We start from the raw sequence: 16,087 nt of genomic DNA, 5'->3' as shown, positions 1-16,087 counted from the left end.
AATATTTGATCCCCAAACAAAACATGACTTAGTAGTTGGTGGAGAATCCCTTGTTGGCAATCACAGAGATCAGACATTTCTTGTAGTTGGTGACCAGGTTTGCACACATCTCAGGAGGGATTTTTGGTCCACTCTTCTTTACAGATCTTCTCTAAATCCTTAAGGTTTCTTGGTTGTCTCTTGGCAACTCGAAGTTTTCAGCTTCCTCCATAAATTTTCTATGGGGTTAAGGTCTGGAGACTGGCTAGGCCACTCCAGGACCTTAATGTAGCAAAAGCGTAAAGAGCTCATTTTTGGTCTCATCTGACCAACAGCACTTTCTCCCAGTTCTTTTCTGAATCATTTAGATGTTCATTGGCATGACTGTAGATGTGCCTTCTTGAGAAGGGGGACTTGGCTCCTACGCTTGTCTGCTTCTTTCGCTGCCACGTTTGGCTCCTTTCGGGGGGGAGCGGTACCTGGTTTTGACAGGTACCTGCTCCCACTTCTGTCTGATCTCGCTCCTCCTTCTCATTCACAAAGTGCAGCACACTTCGTTTATGTGCAATAGGAAACCGGCTGTCTTTCATTAGCCGAGATGGCGGGGGCAGCACCCGAGAGTGGATTGAAAAATCAGCTTGGGTGAGGACACCGCGGGGGGGTCCCTGGACAGGTAAGTGCTCTAATATTAAAAGTCAGAAGCTACTGTATTTGGGGCTGCCGACTGCTAATTTTTTCTGACGGAGCCTTGAACTCCGCTTTAATGTCAGCTGCTGGGGAAAAAAATGGGTTGGGCTGAGTGCTGCTCAGCCATTCACAGGAAGCCTTGTATTTTTATGGATAAATACAAAGCTTCCTCTGATCGGTGAGGTGGGCAGATGGCATCACAATCTCTACCTCAGCCAATCAGAGAAAACCCTGCATTTATTCATAAAATACAAAGCTTCCTGTAAATGGATGAGCAGCACTAAGCCTGACTCAATTTTGTTCTGGCAGCAGGATGGGAAGTCCCTTTAGTGCTGATGCTCCATACAGTTCATACAGAGCTGACAAAGGGAGCTAAAGGACTATTTGAAGTGACAGCAGAGCTAGACTTCAGCTTTAAAAAACGTAAAAGCGGGGGGCCTGGCTAAGCTGTCGATGTGAGTGGACGCTGAGCTCGTTGCTGCCACCTATACCTAGCAATTTCTCCGCTCCACAGCTAGCCAGAAGTGCCTGAAAGTACTGCTTCCTGACCCGCTCTGCCTGCTACACCTCCTGGTTCACCCTGCAGTGACACCCACGACTCGAGCCATGATGAGGAAGAAAGAGGAGACTGGGGCTCCAGAGTGGCCAAGATGGTGCCGACCCACTCCCACCTCGTGGTCATAAGGAGAAGGGCATGGAAGCTGCAGTCTGGCTAGAGAAGTTTGCATGGACGCAATGCCGGCTCATCGGGGAAACAAAGTCAGCCCTGATATGGTGCCCTCAGATGCAACAGATTCCCTCTCCTCCGGTGAGTCCTACACTAACCAGCACAATGCTGAATGTAGTTAGGGCAGCCTGATACAGTTCCCTGCATTCAAAACAGGTTGGGCAGAGCAGACACCTGCTGTACTGCAAGATGCCACCCCCAGAACCCACTCTGAGTGATGTTTTCAAAGTGTTGCAGAGTTGCAACTCATCATTAACCCTTTTGACTACCCAATTTCAACACTTAATGGAAGATATGGGGCTAATTCGCCATGATGTGCAAAAAGTGCAGGAGCGCAAATCTGGGTTGGAGGGTAGTGTGAGCTCCCTAGAAGATGAAATGGCCCCCAATCAGACGAGATGTCGCTGCTAATACAGTGGTGGTCCAACGCCATGCTAATAAGCTAGATGACATGGAAAATCGTTTAAGACGAAACAATGTCGGGATTCTAGGCCTACCTGAAAAGATGGCATGGAAAAGAACCATTTATTGAGCAATGGTTACTAGAAACTTTTGACAGAAAAAGCTTTACACCATTCTATGCAGTTGAAAGGGCCCATCACATACCTGCCTGCCCACTCCCTCTGTTTCTCAGACCCTTTATTTTCAAAATGCTCCACTATAAGGATCGGGATATAATTTTAGCACTGGCCCACAGCAAAGGGCCGATAGAAGTGAATGGCTCCAAGATTTCCTTCCTCCCCAATTTTTCTGTGGAAGTGCAGAAACTGCAGTCCCAGTACGATGCGGTGATATGCAGGCTTAGGGCCTTTTATATCCCATGCGCAATGTTGTATCCTGCAAAATTGGGAGTGGTTGCGAGAGGAGAAACCCACTTCTTCAACACCCCTAAAAGTGCTACTCAATGGCTGGATAGAAATTAGCAACACCTGACCCAGGTCTCGTTCCCACACCTGAGCCATCTGAAGTCTTATGACCTTGCTGTGGAATTCATTATCTGCCGAAGGCGGCACACTCTTCTGGATTACTTGATTTCTTAGACCTTTTTTTATAGTTTGGATCGCCTGACCTTTCAGCCAATCAGGAAACAGGTATCAGACCCGGGATTCCTGATTTGGCTGAGAGGCGATTCAGTGTTAGAAAAGCGAAATATTCATTTTGCTTTTCTAACACACCTGAGTGGGCTCCGAGCGCAATGCTCTGTGTTCCGAGTCCACCCTTTTTTGAAGCCTATTAGAGCCCATGGCTCTAATCAGGTGCTTAAAAAAAAAAAACACCCCCCGTGTAATTCAGGCACCATGCATCCTGAAAGGGGCCGGATGCATGAATAGGAGGTGGCCGCAGCAGCTGTGGATAGATTCGTGCTATGCATGAATCTATCCATTAACCATATAGGGGGTCGCGTGGATAGAGGGGGCGGCGCCTGTGTGTCCTTAATGGACGGGCCGCCCCTGATTACGAGATGGACCAACTCACTGAGTTTTTAGACCCCCCTTAAGATCCCATGCTTGTCAACGGCAGACACTAGAGGAACTGAGCGACGTGGTAAAAGAGTGCTCTAATAATAAAGCCCCGGGGTTAGACGGACTTCCTTCTGAGATATATAAAACGTATGGTGACATCCTTCTACCTGAACTCCTAGAGGTGTTAAATGTGACCTATGAGTCTCAGTGTCTACCCAACTCCATGAATATGGCAGGTATTATTGTGCTACCCAAACCTGGTAAAGATGGCTTGCACCCTGAATCGTACCGCTCTATTTTACTTCTGAATTCGGATTTAAAGCTTCTCACTAAGGTGTTGGCTAACCGCTTGAGTAAAGTAATACAACATTTAATACACCCAGGCCAGTCCAGTTTTATCCCCACTAGATCGACAGCTACTAACATACGCAGATTATTCCTTAATCAGCAGCTCCCAGCAGATAATGAGTAAAGGGACCATTCTTTCACTGGACGCGGCTAAAGCGTTTGATAGTGTGGAATGGCCCTATCTATGGGAGGGTTCTGCACCGGTTTGGCCTGGGAGATCGTTTTATTGGGTGGATAAAATTTAATGTATCCTAACCCTCAGGTGTCCATGCTGATTAACAGTTCCCTAAATCCGATTCCTTTAGCTCAGTGTTTCTCAACACCAGTCCTCAAGGCGCCCCAACAGGTCATGTTTTCAGGCTTTCCATTATTTTACACATTATTTTACACAGGTGATTTGATCAGTTTCACTTCCTTAGTAACTACCACAGCAGTTTCATCTGAGGGAAATCCTAAAAACATGACCTGTTGGGGCGCTTTGAGGACTGGAGTTGAGAAACCCTGCTTTAGCTTACATATAGGGACACATCAGGGGTGCCCTCTTTCTCCTCTTTTGTTTGCTATGGCAATTGAGCCGCTGGCTGCGGCCGTTTGCCAGGCTGACTCCATAATGGGTTTTAGAAGGGGGCAGGTGGAGGATAAAATGACATTCTATGCGGGCGATGCTTTATTGTTTTTTGGGAGATGCTGAGGGCTCTCTTTCTTCCCTAATGTCCACTATTAGCATTTTCGGGTCCTTTTCTGGATTTGGGATCAATTGGGATAAATCGGTGCTCTTTCCTCTGGATGGCCAATCAGTTGCTCTGCCTCTTTGTGCCCTTCAAATAAAAGTAGTATCGGCGTTCAAATATTTAGGAGTTTGGGTACATTCCAAGGTACAAGACTACTTGCCGTATAACTTGCAACCATTAATGGAAAAATTCAAATCCAAAAGCAAGGCTTGGTGTAAGCTCCCACTTTCTGTGGTGGATCGCACGAACCTGGCTAAAATGATTTGGGCTCCCCAATTGCTGTACGTCGTACATAATTCACCCGTATGGATACCAATGAAGTGGTTCAAAAAGATAGAATCTCTTTTTAGAACATTAATATGGAAAGGTAAACAGCCCAGGATTAGGTTAATTGGGCTTCAGCTACCCAAGGGCGAGAGAGGCCTGGCTGTCCCCTCGCCTCATATGTACTTCTTGGTGGCCCAACTTCAGCACTTCTCTGGATGACCCCCTACAGGCCGTTTTACTGGCTAGGTCTAACAAATACCATTTACTGGCCCAACTGGAGGCAGGTGGGTTTTGGGAATCTCCCCAGGTCCCTTCCATGATTCTTATGGCTAAGGTTTGGGATGAGATGAAAAGAACCCTGGGTTATGATGGCATAACTAGATACCATCCCATATGGGAGAAAGGTCGCCTCAAAGAACTGGGTAGACTATAGGGTTTCTCATAGTGGTACACCCATGGTATTCAATGTTTGCATCATCTGTACAGCAATGGCCACTTGAAATCCTTTGAGGATATATGTGCCGAGTTCGATATTTAGTCTTCCAGATTCCACCAATATCTTCAACTTTGACACGCCCTGACAATACAGGCTAGGAATAAGTCAATCAGACAGATTGATGCCCCCCTTTTAGACCAATTGGGCCACTACCTCGGATAAGAAGGGCCTTATTACTTCTCTAAATGGGTCATTATTGTCCTGTCTACAAGGCAATCTGCAGCTACCAGGCAGGAGAAGTTGGTTTAGAGATATCACGACCTTAGATGGAGAAATATGGCAATATGTAACAGGTCCCTATGGTGTCCATCTCCCCCACCCAACACTTATCGCAACTTTTTATAATCCACAGAGTTCACCACACACCTCAAATATTATATAAATGTAATAGACAGCTCAGAGTGTCCTAGATGTGGATATCTAGAAGCCGATCATATACATATGTTCTGGAAATGTCCAAAGTTGGTACGTTACTGAAGTAGGATAATCACTACCATCAATCATTGGTAATTCACATTTCAAGTGAATCTGAATAATGACCCTTTGACCTGTATTTTAGGCCATCCAGATGAAGAGCTCTACACACCTACGGTTAGAACAGCTCTAACTAGATTACTGTTTTTGGTTCGTAAGTGTGTCCTGCTGAAGTGGATTGCCCCCTAAATTTGAAGACTGGCGAACACAAGATGGCATTAGTGTCACTAAGGATCCTGCAATGTTGACCTCCAGTGCAGCAGTGTATTTAGGTTTTGTGCTGCCCTAGGCCTGACTAAACTTGTACACCCCCTAATTTAGATATGACCCACCCCTTCCTGACAAGGCCACACCCCTTTCTGTTTAGGACCCGCCCTGAAATTTTCTAGTGGGGACACTAGTTCTGAGGGCCTGGTGGGGGGGGCAACGGATTCCCTTAATTTGCATAGATTTCCTCTCATTTCCTGTTTGGCTATGGGGCAGGAAGTGAAGGGAAATCTCTGCAATGGGACGGGGATGGTAAAAATAGGATTTTTATTACAGCTTACCTGTAAAATCCTTTTCTTGGAGTACATCATGGGGCACAGAGCCTTAAGTAATAACGTAATGGGTTATAGCCACCTTCAGGTGATGGACACTGGCACACCCTAAACAGGAAGTTGCCTCCCTATATAACCCCTCCTCCTACCAGGAGTAACTCAGTTTTTGTAGCAAAGCAATATACGTATACATATACCCCAGAAAAGTGGGCTGGGACCTCTGTGTCCCATGATGTACTCCAAGAAAAGGATTTTACAGGTAAGCTGTAATAAAAATCCTATTTTCTTTATTGTACATCATAGGACACAGAGCCTTAAGTAATAACTTAATGGGATGTCCCATAGCAATGCTATTTGAGGGGAGGGAGACGCAACCCGTAGGGCGCCAACAGACTTGAGGACCTAAACTGCTGCCTGCAGCACACTGCACCCAAAGGCGATATCCTCATGCCCTTTTTTACATCCACTTGATAAAATCTGGTGAATGAATGGACTGCAGACCAAGTTGCTGCCTTGCCGATCTGGCCATGGAGGCCTGGTGACGCACTGCTCAAGAAGCACTAACCGACCTGGTAGAGTGCGCTTTGACTTGAAAAGGGGGAATCTTATCCCTTAAATCATAAGTCTGAATTATAACTTGTCGAATCCACTTGGCGACAGTGGATTTCGACGCTGGCTGTCCTTTCTTAGGACCCTCTGGCAGAATAAATAAGACACCAGTCTTCCGAATCTGAGCAGTTGTCTTTAGGTAGACTTTCACTGCTCTCACCACATCAAGACGATGTAGTGACTTTTCTTCCATGGAACATGGTTTTGGAAAAAACGATGATAGGACAATATCTTGGTTCAGGTGAAAACCTGAGACCACTTTTGGCAAAAAATCTGGACGAGGGCGTAACACCACTCTGTCCTCATGAATAATCAAGTATGGCTCTTTACAAGAAACAGCAGCCAATTCCAAAACCCTCCTTGCTGAGGATATGGCAACCAAGAGCACCAGCTTCCTTGTCAGAAGGACTAAGGGAATATGCTGTATCGGTTCAAATGGCTGTTTTTGTAACACTGACAAAACTAAGTTCAAGTCCCAAGGGTTCAAAGGTGATCTAACTCAATCACCCCTTGTATAAAACCCCAGACTAAAGAATGTGTAGCAAGCGGTCTTTGAAATAAGACCGATAAAGCTGAGACTTGGCCTTTAATAGTACTCAAGGCCAACTTCCAACTTTGTCTCTACCCTTAATTGTAGAAAGGCAAGAATTCTGCCTATGCTATATCTCCAAGGGTGCCAACCTTGGATTCACACCAGGAAACATAAGCCCTCTGGACTCTATAGTATATAGTTCTGGAAGCTGGCTTCCTTGCATTCATTAAAGTAGAGATAACTGATCCGGAAAGCCCACATTTCTTCAGAATGTGGGTTTCAATAGCCAAGCCGTTAAATTTAGCTTTCGTAAGGTAGGATGGAATATCGGCCCCTATGAAAGCAGGTCTGGCCGTAGTGGAAGGGACCATGGATCCTCCACTTCCATCTTTACGATTTCTGCATAACATGACCTTCTGGGCCATGCTGTTGCTACCAGAATTACTGGCTTTCTTTCCAGCTTGATCCTGCAAAGAAGTCCAGGCAGCAATTGAATAGGGGGAAATGCATAAATCAGTGAGAACTGATCCCACATGGTCACCAACACATCTATTCCGCATGCGAATGGATCCCTTGTCCTGGACACAAAGTTGACTAACTTCATGTTGACTCTTGATGCTAGAAGATCTACGTCTGGAGTCCGCCATCTTTGACAAACAGCGTGAAAAATGACGGGGTGAAGAGACCATTCCACTGGGAATAACTGTTGGCAAATCAAGTAGTCCGCCTGCCAATTCTCAATTCCCAGGATGAAGACTATCGATAGTCACAGAATATTCCTTTCTGCCCAAGTTAGAATATGGTTCACCTCTGTCTGCATGCAAGACTCTTGGTGATTGATATAGGCCACCATTGTTGCGTTGTCGGATTGGATCCTGACAGGACAATCCCGTAACCTGGAAGTCCAGGCCTTCAGAGCCAGGCGCACTGCCCGAATCTCTAGGATATTGATGGGCAAGGCTCTTACGGCTTAACCACTGTCCCTGGACAGTTGTCTTCTCTAGTACTGCTCCCCAGCCTGAAAGGCTGGCATCTGTCGTTACCACTTTCCAGATAACTGGTCTGAAAGATTTTCCTTTCAGTAGATTCTGGGTTAGTAACCACCAATTGAGGCTTTGGGACAATATAAGCTCCACCGCTCAGGTAGATCTAAGCCAACATACACGTGTCCTTTGCCTCCAGGAAGCGAAGAGCCCCAGGTGCTGGCTAATGCCTGTATAGGTAGAAATGGACGAAGAAGTCTGGACAGCCGCACACCGGAAGAAATTTCATATGCCTTTAATCGTGGAACAGGATCATGAAGTACATACGACACCACGGCAGTACAGAATAACAGCTGACACGTTTCACACTTAAACTAAGTGCTTACTCATACCTAAGCCTCATAGCTGAGGCTTTGGGACACCCTTGGGGACAGCCACATTGGCAGGTCTAAAGCTTGGATCGTTTTGTTCCAAGTATATAGAATACTGTTTTGCAACAGTCTCGAATGGAACTGGGCATAGGGAACTGCTTCGAATGAAGCCACCATCTTTCCTAACAACCTCATGCAAAGGCGAATGGAGGGATCTCCTTTCGACCTGACCATCCGCACCAACTCTCTTATGGAGTTTATTTTTGCCTGAGGCAAGAACACCTTTTTCTGGGCTGTATCTATGATCAGACCCAAATACTCCAGCTTTTTTAAAGAAGACTTCTCTAGGTTAAGAACCCAACCCAGACTTTCCAGGTAACTGGTTGTAATGCGTACACTTTGCTCCAAACAAGCCACCGATTGGTCTATTAGCAATATTTCTACGCTGCCTAGGTACTGTAGCTGGCCCGAAGGGCAAGGCTACAAACTGAATGCTGTTGTTCTACTTCAAACCACAGAAACCTTTGGTGAGTGGGAAATATAGGAACATGCAGGTATGCATCCCTGATGTCGATAGACGGCAGGAGTTCTCCTCTTTGTAGGATAGAAACTACTGACCTGATGGACTCCATCGAAAGGAGAGGATCTTCAGGAACTGATTTAGATTCTTTAGATCTAGAATGGGTCTGTTGAATAAAACCCCAAACCTTGCTTTTCTGTGTGGATCTGTGCATGTACTGGAAACGCGTCAAAAAGCTGTGAAGGTTTTAAGGAACCTAAATAGGAAACAAAACCATCAGCTGACTCTTCTAGAGGTAGCTTGAAAGAGGCACAAACCATCTCTGTAAGAGAGTGTACCAGTAATCTCTGATTGTGAGGCTGAAAAAGGTTCATCTATGGTTGTTTCCTCCGCAGAGGAGTAATCGGTTTGCCTTTCTTCCTGATCACCTGAGGGTAACCCCTCATCCTCTACCCACTGTTCCCTTGATAAGGGTCTAAGGTGGGGGAGGGGGAATCTAATACGCTTCTTATCCTTTTGGATAGCGGATGCGATTAAAGACGCTCATTTTCCTTCTAAACCTTGCAGGGCGGAGGAAAACGCATTTTCAGTCATTTAAAAAAAGAAAACTCGATTCACGATTCAAATCGAGTTTTTTTTTTTTTTTTTTTGATGGACACCGCACCGGTCCTGAGGAGCTGCGGGCAGGAGTTTTTAGGTGAGACCGTGGCTTCGGCCTAGTCCACGGCGTCCTGCCCGCAGCTCCTCAGGACCGGTGCCTCCAGCCTCGCGGAGTGGGCCAAAGCCGCGGCCTCGCCTAAAAACTCCTGCCCGCAGCTCCTCAGGACTGGTGCGGTGTCAGCGCCAGGTCCTGGTGAAAAAAAAAATCAATTTGCTGAAAATTTGAATCGATTTGACCTCTCAACTCGATTCAAGGTTCAAATCATTTTTTTCCCCAGCCCTAGTTGGATCTTTAAGCATTTGTGCATTGTTTACTGGACAAGTTAGGCTATTATTCACACTGAAAAAAGCAGCGTCAACTGCTGGTAGCTTCCAGCTTTTGCTGAATTTCTCCTCCATGGGATAGAGTGATGTGAATCTCTTTGGAGGGAAAAAATGTTTATCCGGGTGATCCCATTCAGTATAACTAAGCTTTTCTAATAATGCATGTACAGGAAACGCATAAAAAGGCTGTGAAGGTTTTAAGGAACCTAAAGAAGAAACAAAACTATCAGCTGACTCTGCTAGAAGTAGCTTGAAAGCGGTACGAACCATCTCTGTAAGAGATTATGCCAGCAATCTCTTAGATTGCGAGGCTGAAAAAGGTTCATCTACTGTTGTTTCCTCCGCAGAGGAGTAATCGGTTTGCCTTTCTTCCTGATCTCCTGAGGGTAACACCTCATCCTCTACCCACTGTTCCCTTGATAAGGGGTCTAAGGTGGGGGAGGGGGGTCTAACACGCTTCCTATCCTTTTGGATAGCGGATGCAATTAAAGTCACTAATCTTCCTTCTAAGCCCTGCAGGGCGGAAGAAAACGCATTTTCATTTACATATACAGGGGTTGAAATGTGAGAAGCAGTTGCACCACCAATTGGTCCCAATGATTCACCCTGGCTTGCTATATCTGGTATCTCAGGCGCGGATGACAGCGAGGACACACGGCTGAAATTCCCAGCGCCTTGGGGTGGAATTTTTGGTACCTTTTTTTGGGGGTTATTTTTTTGGGAGCCATAGTGCTGAGCACAAAAAACAGAGGCACTAAGTAAATGCACAACTCGCTGAGCAAAATAGTTTTAGCAAAAGACAATGCTAATAAAGTTCAGCTTTTAGTTGTTTGTCATGTTATTTCCTATACTGGAAATGCCTGCATCCCTTACGTGCCCCCAGCGCTCTTGTGTCCTGTGTATTCGCTGGAGCTGTTGAGCTATGAGAGAGTGAGCGTCTGTCTCTGTCCCCTGCGCCGCGTGCCTCGTGTACTTACGTCCTGCATGTGGCGCCGCGCCCTAGCCACGCCTGTAAGCCATGCCCCCTCTGTCAATCAACATCCTCCCTCTGTCTTTTTAAAATGAGTCCTTTAGTCCGCGCATGCGCGAACGGCTGGCACGCTCCTTGAGCAAGAGGAGAGGCAAGGGAGGGCTGTGCGCCGAGAAGTTCAAAAAACTTCTTTGGGGAATAGAAGAAATTTATAAATAAAAAAGCTTCCGCCGCACCCCCTGTTGGGGGGTGGGGGGGGTAGTACAAGATTCAGTTGCACCTCCCTCTCCCAGGGGGGAAATGTTCAGAATGAGGATCCTTCCTTGGCTTTTGAGACCACACACACGTGCTGTTTGGCTGGACTTCTGAGCTACTGAGAAACAACGTACTAAGGTATGCATTTACTCCCTCTAGTGGAGACTTTAGGCATGACAACATTATTACTTTATGTAATGTAAGAAAAAAGCATAGGTGGACTTTTTACAGTTCCTAGGCTTCTTCCCTTCCCTTTTCCTCGTTGCAGGATATTGCTGCAACAGACTGATCCAAACCTCACCCATCACAGCGGGCTGCGTTAGCAAACCTTCAAGGACTGGGTCCCTATTATAGGGGGGTCCACGGCCTTGGACCTGTATAGCACCCCTCGGGTAAACTTTAGGTAATGTAGCATGACCAAAAAGGCTTGGGTCCTGGGGTCCAGCCCTCAAGGAGAGGCATTACAGGCAAAACCTCGTTCTTCTTAAGCGAGGCCTGGGTACTAGGGCTGGGGAAAAAATCGATTTAAATCTTGAATCGATTTGAGAGGTCAAATCGATTAAAAATTTAAGCAAATCGATTTTTTTTAGATTTTTTTTTTTTTACACCAGGACCGCCGCTGACACTGCGCCGGTCCTGAGGAGCTGCGGGCAGGAGTTTTTAGGCGAGGCCGCGGAGGACTAGGCCTGGTAGGAGGAGGGGTTATATAGGGAGGCAACTTCCTGTTTAGGGTGTGCCAGTGTCCATCACCTGAAGGTGGCTATAACCCATTAAGTTATTACTTAAGGCTCTGTGTCCCATGATGTACGATAAAGAAAAATAATCTGACAGGGGTTATAACCCTCCCTTACTCTATCCAAAATGGAAAAAAAAAAAGTGTTGCCTATAGTTTCACTTTAAGCACACATTTCTGGAGAGGACTACGAAGATATAACCATGCCAATGGTGCAGCAGAAAACATAGCACAGTGAGGAAGGTTTGTGGTCCAGGATGATAGGACAGTCAAAATTAGAAGTGGCGCCCCCCCCCACCCCCCATGTGGAATGCCAGCCACCCGCATACTGGAAGCCATGAGGTCGCTTTATGGGGGCGCTAGACTAATAGCCCAGTCCGCCCCATAAGACTGGTGCTACACCAACAGTGTAGCGCAAGCCGGCGGGGACTCTTTCCGTGCTGCCCCCCTGCAAAGTGCTGCCCTAGGCCTTGTCGGCCTAAGCCAGGATACAGCGTTGCTCCAGTGCAGTGAGATGTTGTATTATAGAATACTCAAAGTAATGAGAAGTAGGGGGGCTTAACATTGTAGATTCTGTTTTTGCTTTATTTTTTCTTAGATCAGGGGTCTGAAACCTTTTTTCACTTAAGGGCCAGATTTAATGTATGTGAATGCATGGAGGGCCGCATTCAACTGCTAATAAATGAAGATGGGGGGAGGTAAAGAGGGGGATATAGAGAGGTGGCTGTGGAAGGGGGGGAATACAGAGATGGCTGTGCATGGGGGGGGGAGATACGGAGGTGGTGGGGGGGGCGGCTTACAGAGGTGGCTGTGGACGGGGGAGGGATACGGAGGCTGCTGTGTACGGAGGGGATACAGAGGTTGCTGTGGACGGAGGGGATACAGAGGTGGCTGTGGAGGGGGGGGGTACAGTGGTGGCTGTGGACAGGGAGGGATACAGAGGTGGCTGTGGAGGGGGGGGGTACAGTGGTGGCTGTGGACAGGGGGGGATATAGAGGTGGCTGTGGAGGGGGGGGTACAGTGGTGGCTGTGGAGGGGGGGGTACAGTGGTGGCTGTGGAGGGGGGGGTACAGTGGTGGCTGTGGAGGGGGGGGTACAGTGGTGGCTGTGGACAGGGGGGGGTACAGTGGTGGCTGTGGACAGGGGGGGATACAGTGGTGGCTGTGGAGGGGGGGTACAGTGGTGGCTGTGGAGGGGGGGGGTACAGTGGTGGCTGTGGAGGGGGGGGGGTACAGTGGTGGCTGTGGAGGGGGGGATACAGAGGTGGCTGTGGACAGGGGGGGATACAGAGGTGGCTGTGGAGGGGGGGTACAGTGGTGGCTGTGGAGGGGGTGGGGTACAGTGGTGGCTGTGGACAGGGGGGGATACAGAGGTGGGGGTTACAGAGGTGGCTGTGGGGGGGGGGGGGATACGGAGGTTGCTGTGGAAGAAGGGGATACAGAGGTGGCTGTGGAGGGGGGGGGTACAGTGGTGGCTGTGGACAGGGGGGGTACAGTGGTGGCTGTGGAGGGGGGGTACAGTGGTGGCTGTGGAGGGGGGGTACAGTGGTGGCTGTGGAGGGGGGGGGGGATACAATGGTGGCTGTGGAGGGGGGGATACAGTGGTGGCTGTGGAGGGGGGGGTACAGTGGTGGCTGTGGACAGGGGGGATACAGAGGTGGCTGTGGAAGGGGGGTACAGTGGTGGCTGTGGAGGGGGTGGGGTACAGTGGTGGCTGTGGACAGGGGGAGATACAGAGGTGGGGGTTACAGAGGTGGCTGTGGGGGGGGGGAGGGATACGGAGGTTGCTGTGGAAGAAGGGGATACAGTGGTGGCTGTGGAGGGGGGGGTACAGTGGTGGCTGTGGACAGGGGGGGATACAGTGGTGGCTGTGGAGGGGGGGATACAGTGGTGGCTGTGGAGGGGGGGTACAGTGGTGGCTGTGGAGGGGGGGGTACAGTGGTGGCTGTGGAAAGGGGGGGGGTACAGTGGTGGCTGTGGACAGGGGGGGATACAGAGGTGGCTGTGGAGGGGGTGGGGTACAGTGGTGGCTGTGGACAGGGGGGGATACAGAGGTGGGGGTTACAGAGGTGGCTGTGGGGGGGGGGGGAGGGATACGGAGGTTGCTGTGGAAGAAGGGGATACAGAGGTGGCTGTGGAGGGGGTGGGGTACAGTGGTGGCTGTGAAGGGGGGGATACAGTGGTGGCTGTGGAGGGGGGGGTACAGTGGTGGCTGTGGAGGGGGGGGTACAGTGGTGGCTGTGGAGGGGGGGGTACAGTGGTGGCTGTGGACAGGGGGGGATACAGAGGTGGCTGTGGAGGGGGTGGGGTACAGTGGTGGCTGTGGACAGGGGGGGATACAGAGGTGGGGGTTACAGAGGTGGCTGTGGGGGGGGGGGAGGGATACGGAGGTTGCTGTGGAAGAAGGGGATACAGAGGTGGCTGTGGAGGGGGTGGGGTACAGTGGTGGCTGTGGACAGGGACTGGGGGGATACAGAGGTGGCTGTGGACTGTATTCCTATTATTTATTCTGTTTAAAAATGTAATCTGCAAACGTGTCTGTTATATAATAAAAATGCAGCTATATACTTCATTAAGAGTGCCTCTCGGCGCTCACGTGACTCTCCACCTCTCTCTTTTCCTCGTCTGACAAATGCAGCAGGCGGAGCCAAGAATTACGTCTTTTTGTTTTGCAGATGACATTTTTAAGCAGACAACCACTTGTCCGCGGGTCGGGTGCCTGTGAATTAATCACGGGCACTGACGGGCCGGAGATTTAGCGACGACGGGCCGCCGACCCCTATCTTAGGTAGTTGGAGGGGTAAAATCTGTATCTCTCACCTCTGGGGTAAAAAAAGGCGAACAGAATAAATGCATAATCAGCGTCCTGCTATCCAGGACATGTGTATCTTTGGCTTAGGATGATTGACCGCTTTCACTGTTGACTTTTATGGTGTTTATCATTCTGCGATGGTGGATAACGTAAGTTATGTATGAGATTACATGGTTTGTGTTTCTTGTACATCCCTTTCTGTTTTTTTTTTTTCTTTTTGTTCTTTTTTTGCTTGTGGTGTTAAAAGTTATTTGAAAAAAACTTTCAATAAAAATTATTTGAGAAAAAAAAAACCTTTAAAAGCAATCATGTGCGTTTTGCATCCAGTATCTCAATAGAAACCTATTAGTCAGATGAGGGTCTCTGGTGTAAAGTGATGAGGATTGATCTGACGTCTCTCTGCTCTTTCCTGCAGGCGGCGGTAAAGCGAGCCGACCACCTCGAGGCCTTGCTGGAGCAACAACGCAAGCAGCTGTTATCCAAATAGAAGCCATCTCTGTGAAGAACTCCCCCCACCACACGGCGGCCATCTATGGCTCCCTATTCCACTACTGCAGGATTTTAGTTTGTATTTTGTCCCAGAATGTTCCTGACACACGTTCTGTTGGTGCCTCTTGGTTTTTTTATCTGTTTAAATATATATTTTTGTTTTTGTACAAATTCGTCTCGTGTTTTATTATTAATCACTTCACCTCCGGAAGATTTTACCCCCCCTTTCATGACCAGGACATTTGGCAAGCCAGTACTTGCTGACAGGCTCCCACTGCGTACAGTCAGAGCAGGAGGCGGGCAGAGGGGGCGCGTGCTCGCGGCCCTAAACCCAGGAGGTAGGGCAGCGAATGTACCAGTGCGTTACTTTGCCTACAGAGGCTTCTCTCCCGCAATACCTTGCGACACAGGTGGTCGCGATGCATGAGCAGTACGCAGCCTCACTACAGCTGATATACTGGTTAGGTGGCGCGACGTCAACACTGCGCATGCGCCTCCGACAATCTGCAAAGCACCGAGGGAGAATGTAACTCTGCCTCGCAGGGCGGGGACTCCACTTTAATGCTTTCCCTTTAGAAACACACCAAACTGCAGGACGTAGGAAAGAATGGGATGCAAGGGATAAAAAAGGTCCTATGTGCAGCACATCACTGCAAGAACCTATAGATTAAGCTAGGGGGGGTGGAGTGAAACGCGTTGGAAGCATGGCTTGGCTGGAGCCCGGGCTGAGGCCGTCATTTCACATATCCCCGGGGTCTTGTAGTGATATATGGTGCATAGGACCTTTTTTTTTTGTCTTATTGTAGCTGGGATAGGCTCTGTCTTTGCCAGCACTCCCTGCAGTGTACTACAGGAGGGGACCGGGCTGGATCTTTAAGTGGCACCCGCTATTGGTTGTCTGGTCACAAAGAATGGGATGCATTCATGTTTTTTTTTTTTTTTTTTTTCCATCAGGAAACCAGACGGGCGTGAATAGGCCCTGAGTGAGGCTGGAGTGCTCTCCACACAAGTGGCTGTGTCAAGTGGGGACGGCGAGTTGAGCAAATCTGCCCATCACCCGCTATAATCGCCGGCTTTCTGTATGGCTGCTGCGGCGCCTCATTGTTCTCTTATCATTAA

General features: G+C 48.5%; 1 protein-coding gene across 4 annotated transcripts in view; it reads left to right on the top strand.

Moving 5' to 3' along the window:
• Positions 1 to 15,139, top strand: part of CEP131 (centrosomal protein 131) — a 120,910-nt gene extending 105,771 nt beyond the window's left edge. For 3 of the 4 annotated variants that reach the window (XM_073606858.1, XM_073606855.1, XM_073606854.1), the window contains one exon: positions 14,895 to 15,139. In XM_073606858.1, coding sequence (XP_073462959.1) covers positions 14,895 to 14,966 — 72 coding nt within the window. In that variant the 3' untranslated portion in view covers positions 14,967 to 15,139. Of the gene's footprint in view, positions 1 to 1,180; positions 1,214 to 14,894 lie in introns of those variants that run through there. The other variant, XM_073606856.1, reaches the window with a different exon arrangement.
• Positions 15,140 to 16,087: the final 948 nt, after the last annotated feature.

This window comes from Aquarana catesbeiana, linkage group LG12, assembly GCF_042186555.1.
Source record: "Aquarana catesbeiana isolate 2022-GZ linkage group LG12, ASM4218655v1, whole genome shotgun sequence".
NCBI lineage: Eukaryota > Metazoa > Chordata > Amphibia > Anura > Ranidae > Aquarana > Aquarana catesbeiana.
The sequence above is the reverse complement of the archived record's forward strand: the minus strand, read 5'-3'. Positions and strand labels throughout refer to the sequence as shown.